Source organism: Anser brachyrhynchus, assembly GCF_964034855.1.
Source record: "Anser brachyrhynchus genome assembly, chromosome: 2".
In the NCBI taxonomy this organism is placed as follows: Eukaryota; Metazoa; Chordata; class Aves; order Anseriformes; family Anatidae; genus Anser; species Anser brachyrhynchus.
In genome coordinates this window covers 11,228,764-11,248,596 of record NC_137695.1, presented here as the reverse complement: position 1 = coordinate 11,248,596, position 19,833 = coordinate 11,228,764, and the positions used below count along the sequence as shown (strand labels likewise).

The 19,833-nt window shown below is 39.0% G+C and overlaps 1 protein-coding gene across 8 annotated transcripts in view; it reads right to left on the bottom strand.

The window, feature by feature from the left end:
- The window catches only part of ZMYND11 (zinc finger MYND-type containing 11), a 107,593-nt gene that overhangs the window by 33,346 nt on the left and 54,414 nt on the right, over window positions 1-19,833 (bottom strand). For 7 of the 8 annotated variants that reach the window (XM_080578247.1, XM_080578249.1, XM_080578250.1 and 4 more), the window contains one exon: window positions 11,605-11,764. In XM_080578247.1, the coding sequence (XP_080434373.1) occupies window positions 11,605-11,764 (160 nt within the window). The other variant, XM_080578253.1, reaches the window with a different exon arrangement.

Sequence of the window (19,833 nt, the reverse complement as noted above, 5' to 3'; positions counted from 1 at the left end):
ACATAACTCATTTCTTACCTGTTAATCTGTTTTCTCCAAGTCCCTTAATGGTAGCCCAGATACTCGGTAATAAGTCACTCTACTATCAGGTGGAGAGAGGAAAAGGGAGGGGGAAAAAAGGCAAAACTCTATTCTTGAAACTCCCCTTTATGGGGATTTGCTGGTTTCACACTGTTGAACTAGATTTCCCAAGCCATCCAAATTATGGCTATCCTTTGGACCCAAACAGTAAGCTAAAAAAAAAAAAGGGTCACATAGATGGGAAAAACAATTATAAGTCAGTTATTTCTTTGGCGCAATCATGTTTATTCATGAATAACATACATACAGTTCTGTTGTCCTAAATTCAGTATGACGCAAACGAAGGAAAGCATTTTCCATGGAGCTCATGGTTCCCAGCCTTTTCCTGTGTGGCACTTTGTCCCATAGCACTCTTTCAACTTTTTTTTTTTCCAGGTGTTCTGTTTCAAGTGCTTCTCCAGAGTTTCTTTGCTGCTTACCTATGTGCTGCTGTGGTGTTTCTCTATAACTCTCATACACACCCGTGCACACACAGCTCCTTCCAAATCACTGCATATTTATTCAGACCTACCTGTGTACAAAGTCATGGTCAGCCCTGTTCAGTGTCTGCATTTTAAACAGTCCCGACAACTCCAGCTGTCTAACTAATAAAGAACTTAAAACAGCCTTTTTTTAACATTTAGTCTAGAGGAAGAGTATTAGCGGATACACTGTAAGATTTCACCCAGACTGTATCATAACAACACTTCTGGTCTGTCACAGTACAGGAATCTAGAACGGCAACAAGGTCCAAGCTAGCAGAAAGAAGTCATTTCCAAAATAAAACCTATTTGAAAATAGTAGCATGCTATATTTATTTCAAGACATTTTCAAATCACCAATCCAAAACTTTAGTGGAATCTTTTCCTGATTATTTTGTAACCCTTTAAACACTGGAAAGAATCTCAATGAATAAATTCCTATGATTCCTCTGACATCTAATGAGATAATTGGGCCATGCTCAATTTGAAGATGCTATTCCCGAGGCAAATGTTCTGGATTCAGTTTCTTCAGGTGTATTTCAGGATTCAGGAACAGTCACAAGGAACACTTCTTTCCTCTGATTCCTTCAGCTAAGGGAGAAGCTTTTTAAGTTTTGGATTCTGCTGTTCACGTCTCTTAGTTGGCTTTCAGTAACTCTTCACCAGAATCAAACAGAAGTTGACTACCAGTCTGTATCAAGCAGACAGATACATCAAAAGAAATGCCTCCCACAAGGACTACACATTCCTTTTTCACATCTTGCGTTTTGCAACCTATATCCATCATCATCTGCTGGTGGGAAGAACTTCCTATCTTCTGTACTTAATCTTTCATATTTCAAACTTCCTGAGGCAAATGGAAAGCCTTTGTTATGATAGCAAGAGGTGGTACTGCATTCTAGCATGAATGTATCTACAATGCCATCACTCAATCGAACTTTTCTTCAGTATCTGAGTCCTCTCCTTAAGAGGTCCCAGGGCATGCTGCACTTTAAACAAAACCCCAAAGCAATAGCTATTTCTAAACAAATTTTCCATTGTTAATCTACCTGTTCCTTTCTGTCTTTTTCAGGCAGCATCCGAGCTTTTCCTATCCAAGCTTTTTGACTACACGAGCTTTGCTACAGGTAATTGTTAAAACTTTGCAGTGCATTTTTCAGTCTTGATGATTCACAAATGTAATAAACTACTGTAGGGGTGCACTATCTACAGCACTCCTGTCCTCCGGTACAAAACCTGATGGAAATGCTTCTTACTTATACATTTGCTCTAAACAGCTACTACACCCTTAAATGATTGGTCTGTTCATCGACACTTCTCTCAGAGCATAAATATCTGAAACTGTGTCCCATACTAAAGCACTCTGAAAGGAGCACGGACAAGATTAGGTGCGAGAGCCCTTAAGAACTGTGGAAATGCTAAACCACGTTCAACTTTGAAGTGTCTCCCACTATCCACTGCTTTTGCACTGCTGTTGAACTTCCAAGTGACTGCTCTGTAATAAAAGTTTCACAAAATGTGCCTGTTCATCTATGGAGCTGGACAAGGCAGATCCGTATTCCTTCCTTCAGAGGAAGACTAGCAGTTAGGCACCTAGTACACGCACAGTTGCCTCTTTTTTAAGCATGCTGTATCTCACTGGGTACAGTCCCCAGTAAGAAATCTTACCACGAATCACTAGCAGATGTCTTGGTTTTCAGTCAGACAGTAGAGTGTATTAAATACTACCTGGGTCTAACAAATGCAACGCGTCATGGAGCACCATTCCCATTGTCTTCGAACACAGTGGAGACACTGCATATGTTTTTCTCCACAGGTCCTAGCCTGCTGTGAGAGCAGTCTTCCTCCTGCCCTTTGGGTCAGCCTTCTCTTCATGACACAACATCCTCGGCTCCATCTATTTCTCAGTGAGCAAGAATCCTCCTGTAAACTTGCATTCAGTACCCCACTGAATCTGCTCTTCTCTTTTCTTCATCACAACGATGGGTAAGGCTCAGAACTGAAGAAGGCAAGATTAATTGCTTGATGGCTCCGAGGACTTATCCATCTCTGCAGCACATAAATAGTGAGCTAGCTGTTTAATAAAGTATTTCCCTTTTATCATTGCTGTACAGGATCCATACTTGATCAGGATGATTGCTTTACAGTGATAAAGCTTCTTAGATCATCCCATGTTTTACATTTAACGTTAGAGTAAATTCAGCATCAAAGTAAGCTCATTTTCTCCCCAGTAGTTTCCTTGTATATATGTATTTACTAAACACATTGGCTCCTGTTTTGCTTGGTATTTTTTTTCCTGCTGCTTTTGCTCATCAGAAGTGCTCAGCAAATAAGCAAGCATCCATCTCTCCTTCAAAGCCAAAAAGATGTCAGCAGCTAGAATCCCTTTATGAAAATTGTTTCACTTTATCTTCTCCTTCCTTTTCTAAAACCCTACTGCAGCAAGTAGCTACAATGATCTGTGCTTTTACAGACAGGATAATCTGTCCATTGCAAATCAGTTGCCTTTTTATAGATCCTTTCCTTTGATGACCTGGGCTTCATCTTTAAAATGGATTTCCACAAACTGACTTTGTAGGACACTTTGTGGTATTCATTACTTACACTTTATCACAAAAAGAAATCCAAAGCAATAATGACTTCATATGTCCTCACAACTACCTAGTCATCTTGCTTAACCTCAAGTACTTTATTTATTTATTATGGCTCATTTTATACGGATTTTCAGAATATCAGCCAACAACTAATTTGTTCCATTATTTTTAATTTCTCTCACTTTAGAGATCATTTTTATCCTGAAAAGAACATAAAATCATCAGTCAGGAGACAGACCAAAATCTCTTTCTCCGTAATATGTATTAAACACAGATGCGTTTATAGGCTCGTGATAATCCATTTTCGTTTTCTTCACTGATAACTGCTTCCAGTTCTGATGCACACATGCAAGAAGACTCAGGTTCTGCAGTGAATTCCAGAGCCTCTCCGTACTCTTTTGGCTTTCGTTCACTGAGTTTAATCTGCAAGCCCAAGTTTGTCTAATTAATTTATTGCCAGTTTGTCTTAGAAGTCTTCTGTTTCTGGCAGAAACCGCCGAAATCTTCTCTGGATGCCTGCCACGACAGGTAGATTTTTATTCCCTCTCCTATCTTGTATTTATGTTCTGGCCAGTTCAAGGTGATTGGCTCCAAAGTACAGAGCCCGTCTCTAACTCCCAGAGCTAATGAAGACGGGAACTTTTTCCAAGAAGTGTAGTAGCATGCCAGCAGCCAAAACAACTGCTAAAATCCCTCTGTGTTTATCTTCTCAGCCTATGAGCTGCGTTCCTGAAGCAATGAATAAATCTCAGTTTCCCTCCCCAGAAGATCATGTTTGGGTAGCAGTAGTATATATTATTTGAGGTGAGGCAATGCGAACATTCTCCTCCAGGATATTAGAAATAGAATATGATCTTAAATGAAAATAATTTTTTTCCTTCTTCGCGTTCCAAGTGAGTTCAAGGTTAATAGAAACTTGCAACTTATCTGCTCAGAAACTGGATTCGCTTCTGCTATTAATGTCACCATTTTTTACTTAGGTTGAACCAAGAGGAGGTTTGTAGGCTGTTTTCATTAGGGAGATAAATCAGTGATGGAGTGAAGTATTTATTAGGTGCAGTGCCTTTTATTTCCACATATTTTTATTATGTATGTGAAGGTTTTGTTCTTTTTTGACACAAGATGAATCCAGATCAGGAAAAAAGAAACAAAAAACAAAAAACAACCATTATTTCCTTGTAGTTCCAAGCCTCTTTCCAAGAAGCACTGTGCACAAAAGGGCTCGCCCTCCACTCTTCTTTCTTAGCATATGTTTACACTGCTTTCCTGGCCATATCTTCTCCATGAGATTTTGTACTGTTTTTCTAGTTGATGTTTCTCCACACACAGTTTCCTCAAACAATAGTCCAACCTTTTTTATCTGAACCAACAACAAAACTTCCTACATAACTCCAACTTCTTGTCTTTTTCCCCTGTGTCATAGGTGTGGCTGGTACGGCTCCAGCTGTCAGTGATATGAAAGAATGAGGTCTGCATTTATTGTGAATGAAGCATGAATGTTAATAAGTTAATCAGCTTCAACAAAGCTTCATTCAGTGACCAGCATGGCATCACAAGAACCAACGTAACTGCCAGAGATGCACAGCAGTTTGCATCCACAAACTGAATGAAAACAATGCTACCATGTTGGCACAAAAGAAGTGAATAACAACAACAATAAACAAACAAACAAAAAACACAAAATGCACATTTTCAGAACAAGCTCAAGATGGGCTGGTCTAAGTCATCTAATCTATTAAAATAATTTGAGTCCCATGGGGGAAGCGTTATGTGCACTAGTTTGACTAGTCTGCTTCAAACCTGGAAGTAAACTACCATTCTCCTGAACACCCTTTCAGGCAGCAAAAACATTTTGTGAAATCTGTGAACAACAACATCAGTATCTCAACTACAGAGCAGTGAGTGAAAACCTTAAAGAAGAAAACAGCACTAGACTGACTGAATTTTTAACAGTCAAGTTGGTAAAGCTGGGAGATGCAAGCGAAGATGCTGATGGGATTGTTTCACCAGTTTAAAAGAAGTATCATCTCTTAGCTATGCAATTAGGTGGACTCTTTCACTATTATCTTTGGTAGTGTGAAGATCCTCAAACAATGTGAGCTTCTGCACTGACATTCGGTAGGTACAGGTACTCTCTTTTTAGGGGATGAAAACTAAGGAGGGTTTGGAGGGAAGAAGAGTGGAGGGAAGAAATACTCCTGAATGCACAGGAAAAGAAAAACAAAGTTGGAAAAGGAATGCACAGAATTGTTCATGATTCTTAACCTGTCTGGGGAAAGAAAGGCCACTGGAAGGACAGTGAGGCCATTCTCATGCGTTACATGCTAATAGTCTTAAAGTAAAGACAAAAGAGGGCCTTGGGTTTAACACAAGAGTATAATATTTCTCATCAATAAAGTGGGAGTTCGGAGGTCCACTTTGCTTCTCAAAGACAAAATAGTCTATGCTTTGATTTGATGACTTGAAAAAATTTGTTTTTTCTGAACTTTCACAAATCCACACCAGGATATTACATTAGTGGACACTTATTTTTGCTCAGTAATAAGTATAATTTTATGCTAGTGCACTTTATGATAATAATTTCCTAGAAAATCCTTTGCTTTTAGTGCACAGTGATTGATATGATGCTGTTCTCTTGGCAAAATAAGCTCTGAATGATGGGACCTTAAGAGGATGAAAAGACAGACAGCAAAGAAAGAGTCAAAGAACCCCAGATGCTCATTTCCCTTGAGTGCCCTTGTGTGACCATACTGATAGGTGCCCTGAGCCTCAAAGTCTCCTCATACTTTCCCTGAGGTGTTGAATAAGAGATGGAAGCCAGTCTGAACTTTTCTCTCCCTAAACTACATTCATTAACTCTTTGGATCAGTGCGTAGCAGATGTAAAGAACACTGGTTCTTTCAAAATAACTAAGAATCTCTCTGGAAAGTTCCAGCCTGGAAAATCCCCAATTGCTTACAACATGAGAGGAACAATAACTGTCATGGTTTGGGCTGTGTTTGGCTTTGGATCAGTGAATTCATACAGGACTTCAGATTCAAGGCAATACAGATGGAGAAGACAAATAGATTTTTTTTTAAATATTGAAGAAAATTTTTCTTCATTTGGTATGACATGTTCTTCCTCTTTGTGCTCTCTGGTAGTAAGAGCATTCATGATGAAACCACGGGCTGTCACTATTGCTGTTTCATATTATCCTTCTGCCCCTAAGTGAAACGAATGGGATGCACATTAAAATCATTCCTCAGCCTAGTTAGTTAGAAGCCCCTCGTATGCTAGCAATAACTGGTAGCTATGTAGCTGTTTTGTTTTGTTTTAAATTTAAAGTGGAATTGATGCCGGAAAAGGTTGAAACCCTCACAGTGACCATTCTTAAGCTTTTCACAATTATCTTCATATTTATGGAGAGACTCAAGATGACATAGCCAGTTCAAAACAGCTTCTGGCTACCTAGCATAGAAAAATCAATACAATTACAAAAGCAATTAAGCATAGCAAGCAAGAAACCCAGACGTTGCTCAATCTAAAGCAACTTACATTAACACAAACATAACAAACAAAATACTCCTTTCCTGTAGATTGATCCTAGCAAAAATGAAGCGGCAGCACATCAAATCACAATAATCACTGAGTGTGTGCCTAGGGTTAACAAAATAACCTGCAAAACTCACGGTGCTGGCAGTGGGTTACGACAAAGGTTAAAATGATGGTAAAGCAGACAGTGTGAAGAGATGGATTATTTACACAGACTCGAGACTTGAAAGTATCCGGAGTTACTTGGAGCAAGCACCAGTACTTTCTAAATACAAAATATCAGAAAATCCCCAGTATGAGTTAGCAAGTTCTGAATACAGGACTGGGGAAAATCACATTCTTCTAAGGTTTTCTTTGAACAGGAAAGCAAGCAAACTGCCCCTCCAAATCGCATGCTCTTCCACTAAACTAAAAAATCTTTACAAGGGAAGAATTGGAGAGACAACAATTTAGAGATTTGGAGAGGACCAAGTGCACAGAAAAATAATTGCAACTAAAGCCCAAAGTCAGACTTAACTGGCCACAAGAGTTGCTGGCTCTTTCCATAAGCAATCATTTAAATGATCAGAAAATAGACCTCTATAAAAGAGCGATCTCTCAAAAACATGAGTACCTTTGATTTATTTTGGCAGTGAAGAAACAGCTCCAAGTGCCTTAACTAAGTGTGAAGCCATGCTCTTCACATCTCAGTAGAGAATTTGGCCACTACGAACTTTAAACCACAGCAGTGCTATGAGATAAGTTGCATTCAAATGCAAACAGTGGAACTTGTGTTACTAACAGATCTCTATTTTAGAAAAACACAATATTGTCTGGCTTTATGAACACGTGTAAATTGAAATTATACATTCATAATGCCTCTCGCTGGGTCACTGCAGTTTTATGACTTTAATCATGAGGAGAAGAATTAGCGCATTAAATGCTGAAAATAGCTCCATGCACACTGTCTGTAGAAAAATCAAAAATATGTAAATGAGTAAGACATACCAACACTAAGAACTATAGCTAAACCCCCATAAAGCTACACGGCATTGGTGCTTTAATTCAGTTTCTTTCATTAGGATTAGACTGACCACTATTTTACAAAGATAGAAGTACATAAAAATCATGGCATGACTAAAAACATAAATGAATAGGTAAGGGCATTCATTACTATTTTCTTCAACAACTACACTCCCCTTGTATTTATCATTGCATTGACAACATCATTAACAACACTTATTTGCAATTTTTTTCTAAACCCAAAGAGCAAAGAGATCATTTCTTTTTTGTTGATAATAAATAACACTTCCAAATTCCAAAAGTTCTGTGAGAAATAGAAATAAAGCTTTTAGAAAGGAAAAGTAAACGTCCATTACCAGATTTCAGGACTGACATTTCCCTTGCAAGGCAAGAAGCTGCAGAGATTTTTTTGAATTGCATAAGAATGTCATTGACAAACAGTGAAAATGCAAAATTACAACTAAAATGCTGGATAACAATGGAAAATAATTTCTTCTCTCATTTATTTTGTGGCAAATGCATTAATCATCTGCAAGATGAGACAGCCTGTAAGATGAGAACACATTTTGAAAATTTGCAAAACAACTGTACAGATGGTAAATGAGCAAACAAAATGAGTACCTGCACAAGCCCAGGAAGTAAAATATTTGCAGCAAAGTTCTTGCATAGCTACCAACCCTTCAATATTTGTTGGAATATAGTATGTTTGGCAACTGATTCCATACATTAAATTAGTTTTAGTAACATATATAAAAATCTCTCTCCTATATATATCTGAGAGAAAAACAGGACAATTTTATGCTGTTTTAAATCTGATCATTCTTTTTTTTCCAGTTTTTCAGAACATTCATTTTCACATGACTGTCCCTTTTGAAAGGGCCTCCTCCTGATGCCCCCAAACTGTTTTATCTTTGCACATCAGCTAGCTCTTTTGTATGACATGTCTAAGTACAGGATACTTCGCTTCTTCTTCACTTTTTTTTTTCTTTTAAACCACAGCTTCTTCAACATATTGATAGATCAATGATAACAAAACAGCATATTTTTTTTTTAACACTTTCCTGTGAAGGTTGAAAGTAACCCTGTCAGAGATCATGTCCTCACTGCATAAATCTATCATGATGTCAACCCACTGGATAGGGGCAAATGTTTGGAAATACATAAGCAACCACCACAGACTATCTAATGAATCTTTCCCGAACAAAGCTGTGCTTTCATAATCCACATGCTTTTAATTATTGTTACCATTGAGCAATCAATCCACAGTCATCATTAAAACCAGTACTTTCAGGCCTTGTGGCAGCCTGTAGTCAGGTACCTACATAAATTAAACAGGTGCTCAGCGGTACCTGAACAGACAACTCATTCATTTATTTGAATATGGATTTAAAATGCTAAGATTAAGGTCCAAAACTTCAAAAATTTAAAAATTAAATAATTAAAAAAAAAAAAGGCAAATCATCAAGCAAATATTCAGATAAAAAGTGTCTAGGGAGGAACATGAGGAACATGTCTCCCTTTGCTAACTCCTTGAAACAGGTGGTTCTTAGAGCTATTCATTGAGCATGGTGCCAGAAAACGAGCTAATGGCATTTTTTGCACTGATGTGGGGGATAAGTCCTCCAGTCTTTCATTTTATGAGCTTTCGAAGCTTTTGTAGTACCAGCCAAACTGAGTTTGCCAATTGGGTCAAGGATTTGTCTGTAATTGCTGAAATTTGCTGAGTCTGAAGTCGCTGTTCAAACATTACAGACGTATTTCAAGAGTTCCATCTCCTACAAGTGGATCTCTGAAAACAATCCCGTGTGTTTATCCTGAATGAAATGTAACTTTAGTTTATGGTTCAACAGTCATTAATACCAGATCTGGATTACACAGAACTACAAATTGCATCTTGACCCAGTAAATAGCACATGTAACACTACCCAGTTTGTCCAACGTAGAGAACACACCAAACGTCGTTTTGAGCCAGTTATTGGAGAATGGAAAATAACTGATCTGATGTCAATGACACTTTGTTGCTCGTTAAAATTTTTTGAATAAAAGAACAAACAGAATGATTTAAAACCAAGTCAATACATTTTGCTTGATGTGTCTGCAGTGTTTTGATTCAGTATTAGGATCATGAAGTTGGAAGGTGGGTACTGTCGAAGCATGGCCTGGACTGGAACATGATTCCTACTAACGCATAAAGCTGTTAAGTCAAGTGTGCACTGGTGTTCTGAACAACTGAGATGGCCATCAGACGTATGGACACAGCACAACATCAGGGCTTAGCAGTCGTGCTGTAAATACAGACAGTATTTCTGACCAAAGGGCTATTCATAACATGACTTAAGGTTAAATCAAAGACAACTCTTTTCATTCTGAGATAAAATAATGACTTAATTCTAATGGGTCACCAGGAATTTACATACTGATTATCTTCTAAGTTTTGTTAGATAAATGTTGCTTATAAGTATTAGGGGTATTTTTTGAAAGACTCTTTGAGAAATAACTATTGTGAGGCATTTTGATTCTTTTTTTTTTTTGGTCTTAGTAATATAGGAAACAAACACATTGAATACTTAAGATAACTGCAGATCTCAGACTGTATCATGTTGAGTCTACACAATTAACATCACCTCTAAACAGATAAAACTGACATAAGAAATACCTATAAGAGCTAAGCTGGAATTTCTGAATGTTTACTCCCAGGGAGAATTGCGAAAACAAAACTAAATACACCTTGGAAGCTCCCTTGAGGATCTCTAATGAAATTAGAATGAAAATCTTAATAGGGACATAATGTACATACTGCAATACTCCAAATTAGTACAACTGGGCTAATTTTAAACTTAATGCTTTCTATTATAGATACTTAATATTTCTCTCACTTTAGAAGAAAAAATAATCTACTGTTTCTCTTTCAGGATCTTATTGATGGCTTCAATACTGCAATGAGTATTTCAGTGCCTTTTAGAATTAATTTTCCTGTAGAGTTTTTCTGTTTTTCTTCAACATTTTTATCTATGTCTGAACATTGTTGTCCATTTCACCAGTATTTAATACAATTTATATTCCAAAGCAACAGTTCCTAGTTCAAGTATTTTAAAGCTTTGCCAAACTGTTTTTTATTAGGAAAACATGGTCTTGTAAATACAGAGAGCAGGCTTCTGAACATGGCAAAATAATTGTGCAACTTTTGTTCCTGGTCTATTAGACTATTCTCAGTTAGCACTGTAAGTACTTTCCAACTTAGCTATGTAGGGACTGAGAAAAAATGCTTTTCTTCCCTATACATAACTTTCAACCTGTAGAACTGGATTTAAAAATTTATTTTACAAATCCAGCGGAACAATGTCTGGATGCCTGTAACTAATTTACTGTGAAAACCGTTCCTAAATGAATGCCCTGGTGTTTCCTGATATCTGTAAAACACATCTTCTTGTGTGTGTTTACATATGACAAAATGTACAACATTTTGTGGTACTTTCAAAAGGGAGGAATATTGAAACTTTTGAAAGTGAATACTTTTGAAATGGAGTAGTTTTTTCCTTCCTCAGATTCAGATTAAAGCAATATTAATCAGAAATTCTTCATTTGATCTCTTTCAAAACATACCATCTTTGGGATTCAAGGACGTCTGAGGATTTCAAGTAATACCAATAGCATTATATATACTATCTTCCTGTGCAACTGTAGAAGAGGTAACACTACATAAATTAGGCACGACTGAGCAAAAGACTTTGACAATTTTTCACAGCAGAAAACTCAAATTTGAGAAGAGCTCCTATGGAACAGAAAAGGTTAAAAAGGTTTAAGAGTGCATTACTTCCCTGTTCACAAGCATCAACACAGCATCTATAAATAACTTCAAATAGAAATTAAAACAAGTTTCATGCTAAGATATCAGAAATCGTGATCTATTTTCTCAAAGATTTTATACTCACAATCTCATCTCCTGGCAACCAATATCCTTCTTGTTCAATACCAGCTTTTGACCCTTTACACCCCACCGTCAGGGTTTCAACAATAAGACCATCCTTGACTGCTAAACTCAGCTGACGTGTGGTTTCTTTTGGATGCATACCATGGACTCGAGACATATACCTGCACACAAAGCACAAAAGTCCTTAACTGTTAGCATTAAGTTATAAAATATATCAGCAAATAAATACTCTTTTTAAATGATGTAAAATCGCACACATTCTAAGTTTTAGGTTGTTTATAAACTCTCAATATTTATATAACTTACCCCACTATTCAAAATCATCTTTTCACCTCTTTGAAGCTATGATGTACAGGATTTTACTGCACAGTAAGTCTTCTACAGAGAAAATGATCAGACCCCAAGATTGACATGCATGCTGCTTGGACTTGTCTTCGCTAAACTTCCACCTACATTTGCACCCGTATAAATTCACTGAAACTTGAATTTCTGTAATATTTCTATACAATGTTATATCCTGTAGCACACACATTATAGAATGAGCCTGGAAATGTGCCAATAAATCTACGACGTGACTGTGAGTACAACACATTTATAAAGAATGTGAAATTTGTGCATCTTGTATGAAACACAACAGTTACAGCACTAGGTGTTTTTTCTCCTTTTCTTGAGACAACTACAGTGACCACACTATGATGAACTCCACTGCTGAGAACAAAACATACACAGCCTAATGTTTGTATATGCATGAGGTTCAGTTGCGAAATGTTGGCCTTTACCCAGTATAATTTGTTGCTTCTAGACCAACACAAAATATTTACTTGGAATAAACAATCTACAGCGATCTTCCCTCAAAAAAAGGCAGCCTTCCTGTTTTAAGATCATTACACTTCATACATTTTTAGCAGAATCCCAAGAACATACCTCTGAGTCACTACGCATGGAGAAGTAAAGAGAGCTGTGATTGCACGCAATCAGCAGGTAAGTGAATTGACTGGGTCCTGACTTGGAATCAATTGGAAATATCTGTTTTGTGAACATATTTTTCTAGTCATAGCTCTCTTACAGTTACAGAGCTAGCTGAATTTCTCTCCCTTTTATGGTTTCTCTAGGTGCTCTGTATTTAACTATCTCCTAGCAAAAAAATCTGTATTTGCTTGCTTTAACACAAAGCTATCAGCTAAGTATCCTCAGTTCCATGGTTGATGATGAATTCCAGCAACCATGATTCTTTTGTGACTGTCATCACCACCATCTTCACCAAAATATAATTATTTAATATCATGAGTAAATTTAAGGAAAACGTAATTTAATGCAGTAGCATTACATGAAAAAAAATAGTTACCTCAGTTCAGATTTTTTTTTTAGTAATAGGGCTGACAGGAACTGTTAATGCCTTAGAAGTTGTAAACTCACAAAAGGGGATGAAGACCTTCCTTGTGGTGAACCCTCCAATCAACCCTTCCCTTTGAGGACAGGTTACTTTCTAACTTGTTCTTGGTTTGGATGCATAAACATATTTTCTAGTCCTGCATTCTCTCTCAGGCTTTTGCTCAGAACTGGTTTAGCCTATTTTTTTTTTCTCTAAAGGAAACTAAATGCATATAATAATATAGTAAATTTCTGTTTGAGCAGAAGTATATGTTTGTGTAGTAAATCACACAATAATCAGAGCAACACAGGACAATTGATAAGTTGCTGCATGGTATCAGAGGCATTTAAGTAAATGTAGCATGTTGGAGGACCTTGGGAGGTTTTTTAGTGTAAAAACCCTTGGAGGCAGATGCTACCATTTACTTCACATGCTTTCAAAATATCTGCCACAATGTGGTCCAAGTCTGGTTGGTTTGTACATGTTGCCACTACACAAAAAGTAAGTAATAATAAAAGAGATTAATAGAGAAAGAACAACAGTGCGAGTCTGCGATCCAAGCTAATACACACGAATCTTATGCTGGCTACCAACACGGATCCCGGGCCAAGCAATGACTCAGATGCCAGGCACAGCACTTCAGCTCTGTATCATGCTGGGCAGATGCTCACCTGCCCAACCTGATCACTCTCTGCTTCTGTAGAAATCGAAACTCAACAGAAGAACCTGTTCAAGTGGTATTAAACATCACAAATGAGTTTTCCAAGGTCTCCAGATTCCAAGGAGGGTGTAAACAGACAGAGACTCAAACCTATTACTTCACTTTCAAACACTGTGCAAGTGAACACCATCAGTATGCTGAGAAATACAGCGCTGAAGCTTCCAAACTGCCTGAAATAAGGAGAAAAACTCAACTCTTTATATATTCATGTTACACGCATTTCATGCATGTGCATATACCCACCTATTTATGCAAATACACGCAAGGAGATCTTTGAAGTGAAAATTATCTTTGTCAATGTTTGCTAACTTTTGGATTTTGAGCAAATTTCCATTTTAACATTGGATTAATAACTTCCCAATCAGAACCACAGCGCTCTTGTCTTCTGCAGTTTCTTCAAGTCTTTAATAGTTCTCAAAACGCAGAACATAGGTACTATCATTGTCCCCATTTTACTGATGGAAGAAAATCAGCCACTGAGCAAAGAAGTGATTTCTTACAGCTATACAGCAGGCTGGTAAAACTGTGGGAACAGAAATCCAGTCTTAACCCAGTGCCGTGGTCTCCAGAGCATCCTGCTGAAGAAACCACTTATTTTGCATAGCAGCACCCAGAGTTGCAGGACCACAATCCAATAAACTTCTTGAATGTAAGCAATGCGTTTTGTGATATTTCTCATTTGCATTCCTGAACAGGCAGACATACAACACACACACACAAAAAAAGCCTTAAACCCACTCTAGTCAACTAAGAGGTCTAATCTGTCTGTTCTAACTGTGGCAGTGTGTGCACTAGTGACAAGGCTCTGAACCCCCAGTTTCTCAAATCCATTCTGTGTTCTCGACCACAGTGCAAGTACTGCCACCAGCCAAACATTGTCTTCATTTTCCTCAGCTATAAATGAGGAGCAATAAATCCCCAGTGGCTTTTTGTAGAGTACTTAGTCAATGTTCAGACTGTGCTGTCTGGAGATCCAAAAGGGCCATGTTTTCAATTTTTTTAAATATGATGCTATCAGCTTTCACAGCAAAGCACACACGGCTAGAGAGAGAGTTTTTACTTGGAAGGGTAGAATTGCTGTTAGAAAAGTGCTCCGCCCCTAAACCCCCAAAGAATTTTCACTTTTATTAAAACCTGCGTGGTGTACATGGAAGAGATATTCACAGACTGTAAAACAACACTGGCAGGACCTGGGTGAAATCATATCTGTTCCTTTTCAGCCAGAAGTCAGCAGCGAAACTAAGAAGCTACTAAGGCACGGGATTTTAATCAGAATTTTTTTTTCTTTTTTTTTTTTTAAATAATGAAATGTGAGAAACTGTCACAAGGTATGAAACACGACGAATATAAAAACAAAGTTAAACTCTAGCCTAGAGACAGCAAACATGGTGTTGGAGGTCCTAACTACCCCCATCAGACTCACAACGGGATCAGGGCAAAAACAATACTGACATGTCTTTGTGCAGAAGTGGCAGTACGAATCCCAGGAGTGCAAGTCTTCTCCTGGCACCGCATGCACTGAAGCGTGTGGCACCAAGAAGTTAAGAAACAAAGGAGAGAGATAAAGAAATTCCTGATCGCTGTTTTCAACAGGAGCTGATTAGCCTTACCGCGGAGACGGGGAGTTGAAGCAATACTGGTTTGTTATGCTCCTGCCCAGTCCTCCCTATCGCCAGGCTGGGAGGTGTAATCCAATCCCTACCCTGCTATTATGTAGCCAACCACGAGAAATAAAGCAAATATAGCAAATATGCTTTCAGATGAGAGAACACGGGGTGGAGACAAAGTGAAATCCCCTAAATCAGCAAAGCAGCCCTAATCAGCAAGGGGGCTGAAACAACCATTTCAGAATACAATTTAACTGTGCTAATCCCTCCCCTATAAAATGAGGGCCTGTCTGAAGAGAAGAGGAGGCTTGGCCTGATAATCTGAATATTAAATTCCGAATCTCACCAAATGAGGCTGCCAGTCTGCAGGACACAGAAGCAACTGACGAATCTTCAAACTGCCGCTCAGTATTACAGTATTTACAGGTCATTTTCTTCTCCGCTCGCAAACTGGCAGAAGAAACCTCCTTGAAATTAGCATAGAAGTATCTAGCAAAATTACAATTTTTGTAATCAACTTCTGAGAGCCCGCTAGAATGTGTTTTCAATTATTGCAACACCACTTGGAAAGCAAGGGATAAGAATCTTCAGCCTGTTTGTGGTTCGTTACCACCCTTAAAGAAAGCTCCGCAACATCACCCCATTGAATGTAAATGTGCTGACCTTCAGAAACAAGCCTCTGCCAAAAGAATCAGATAAACGCACACGTGCACACAGCTAACGTACGTGCACACCTGATAGCAAAAGAGAAGTTTGAGAGGAGAACAGTGGAGGATAATTATTAATTATTTGCAGATAGTGCGTGCGTGAGTGTGAGCACTCGCCTGTACACTGAAATAGTACACAAAAATTTAATACCCAAAATACCAATTATAAAAATGTGAAACGATAATTTTTAAGCTTATTTGGGACTGCGCATAAACAGAAGTCAGGACTTTTCTTCAAAACTAGCAGCAAGAAACCATCATTTTCTTTTATTTATGTACCTTGTTCTAGTTATCACCCCGACACCTCAGACAGCCCAGAGGCTCAGCACAGCCGGAGGCGAGGGCTGGCACTCGAGCGGTTCTCACAGGCCTTGCAGCACCCCGAACCCCGCGGTTACCTGCTGCACGCCCCACCCGAGCCGTGTCGCAACAACGGGGGAGGGCTGAGATGCAGGGAACCTGGTACGTGCCATCCCGCGGCCTCTCCTTTGCAGCACCAAACTGCAGAAGCTCCATGCCGCAACCAAGTGGCAGCTGGATCTTGACACTTCCCTTCACTGATCCAAACTGGACCACAGAAGAACCCAAACCCACCTCTAATCCACCTGCCTGCTCAATGTGCAAAAGGAGACATGATAAGCGACGTGGTCTGTCTGCACAGGAGCAATTCAGGCTTAGAACTCCAATCGTTTTTTTCTCAAACTAGCCAGTCTTCAGCATGCCTTTCTGTCCAAAGCCTCCATCTCATACACATGCTTTAAAACATACCTTAAAACTTGAGGGAAAGGCCTGGTTTGATCCCAGGGGTGGGGAGGCAGCAGACTCTAAAGCTGCCATCACCATGGGAGCACAACACAGACACAAAAGTAGCTGGCACTTGCAGGGGATCAGATGGAGAACTTTTTGCCTACAGCTGTCGTACAGCTCACAGCTCCTTCGCCCGGTGCCGTACAAGACACAACACGAAGCCAAACGCTGTCCCAAAGAGCTTAATATACATGGCCACAGGGCGATGCACAGGAATAGCGAACTTGGCCCTCGAAGAGCCCTCTTGAAGGCAGCTGTTGTCTCCTGAGACGCAGCGACTGGTTTACATGGGTGGCCCCGTGCCGTGGCCCAAAAAAACAAAGCTGGCAAAGGAAGGAAGGTTACCTCAGGAGGAGAGCTGGCAAGGTATTAAAAAATAAATAAAAATTCAGTTGTATGGACTCATAAAGAATTGTATTTTCAGCCATCTGAACTCATCAAACGGCAAGTACTGGAAAAATGCAAACATCTCTGTAAAAGGCCAAAGTAAAGTACATATAGGAAACAGCTGCCTTAAGTAAAATAACACAGCGTGACAAGTGTAGGTAGATGCTAATTTTAGTGGCAAACACTGTAATCTTGGTCTGATCAATTATCTCGATGGTGGGTGCCTCCACCCTCCGCCGTACGAAGGCAAGCAGCAGGCTGCTGGCAGCAGCTCTCCATCAGCTAAGCAACTCATCCAGGAAAAAACAGAGGTCTTGGGCTGTCCTACACGGAAATCTTATCTCCCAACTGAGATCTGATAAAATACGGCAGATCCCATTAAACTCAACAGAAACACTGCCATTAATACTACAGGTTACCTGCAGGTATATAGAAATGTTCTAGATAGAGGGACAGAGCTTAAGGAATAACACATAAAATGAAAGGAAAGAGTCAAAAATCCTTTCTGAGTTTTATACTGTGTTCCTACTTCTGGTGATATATTTTGCTTTAGATTCAGAGCATGACAGCAGTTTTACAGAGGGTTCACACATTTTTTCAGACTTTTTTTTTAATTTGAAAGAATAGGTCACTTGGTCATACTGAAAGTAAAAACGGAAGAGATGGCTGTGACTTCTCCTAACAAATACAGCTACACAGCATAAGAACTTAAAATGCTGAAGCCCAAATCTCAGGAATCCTACCAGCTATCCGAGTGGAGAGCCAGGTGAAGATTTCTGCTCTCTCTTGTGTACCTTAAGTTCTCAGCTCCGAAGTGTAGGCTGCCTGCTACACCCAGACGGAGCGCTGTGTTATAAATCAACCTTCACAACACACGGGCTAAGCATTATAGGTATTTGTGTTTCAAGATCACATATTTGAAATAGATATTCGGTCCTTGCCAGAAACTGAGAGCTGATCTGAGAGCTGAAGGCAATATAGACGCATGGAGAAAAGCAGAACTGCTTACATTGGGAATGTAGCAGCACACTTGTTTTTTTTTTTTTTTTTCCTAAACTACTTTTTGGTATGTTTACGGTTATGGATGTTTTGATTATGGATTAAATTCACTAAGATAAATACGACCAAAACATAATGTCCTTCTTCTGTACCTCCACTCCACAAAGAGACTTGCAGGTATAGGAACAGGCTGCGTTTGATTTCCACGGCACCCCACACTGCACTAGCACCCTGCATGGGCCACACGGCCATTGACAGAGATGTTGCCAGTGCAAGGAAACACTGCTTAGATTATCTACATTTTGTGCAGTCCAAAATTCCAAATGGGGGACACAGAGAAACTGCAACTATACAGAAATTATGAATTTTCTTTTCCTTCTGACACCAGTGCCTGCAACACCCACTTTGAAGGCACATACACTACCCAAGCAGGATGTGGGTTTTTAAAATTTCATCTCTCCTTAATATTCTAGAAATATAGCATTTGCGTGAATACAGACTGATTTTGTACAACGTTTTTTTAAAAAAAAAAAGAACACACAAACTTGATAGTGATCCAATGAAATACTGCAGTTCAGGAAAACTCAGCTCTGCCTGATGTTTCTGCTCCTGCTGCAACAAAGCTAAGGAGTAATCTTGTTTGTGCATGCTTTTAGATACCCCAGGCACCATGCAGTTTCCTATAACGTTAATCACCTGGGTCATTTCTGTCAAAAACATTGTAATTTCAATTCGAGTAATTCCTTGTTTCAGTAATTTAAATTCTCTTATACAACTTAAGATTGTGTAACCCACCAACACGAGCATGGAAAGCAAGTAATTAGGGTACTGAGCTACTCAGTCCTTATCAAAAAAAGAATAATCTCCCTTTCAAAACTACCACCACCTTCTTAAGGAGGAACTTGTCTAAAAAAAGGGCTCTGCTCCAACTTTTCCGACCCAAAAAACTGCTTGTATGTGATACGCTGGTAGTGTACACACACGTGCGCACTGAGCGCCACCAGCAAGGAGGAGCACCAACCAGTCCGTGGCGTTGCGTAAATATGTACAACTGCTCGTGTACACGCGGTCACAGCGCCAGCCAGCACTTTCCTGGGGAAGTACTGCAGAGACAAACAAATAATGCATGACTCAGAATACAACATCCTGGCTGATACCTTGCAGATGAAATATTTAGTCAGCTCATATTGAGCGTCTCAATTCAAAACACGCTTAAAAAATACACATTCAAGTGCTTTTGTGATTCGGTTTTTCAGAGTTTTCTATCTAATTTAATTTCCATTCTTATCTGAGTTTCAAACACATCACACTGTCACACAAATGTTCACATAATTACCAGCTAGGGAACAGCACAACAGCTGGAAAAGCCATCAGGGCAGGCCTGCTGCTTTTGGTGATGATATTGTTTGTATGAATGGAAATATGAAACTGCAGCCTAAAATAGATGGTATGAGGAGTGCTCTGGAGATCACTCTCTCCCCACTGATTACAGAGAAAGGCTTGATGAGCACTTTAGACCAGATAACAACCTGTTAAATAGCCATATCGCACTCATTTTTATCTTTCATTTCTAACAGAAAACCGCATTTATTTACAGCAAAAAAAAAAAGCTAGAAGTTTCCCTTTTAAA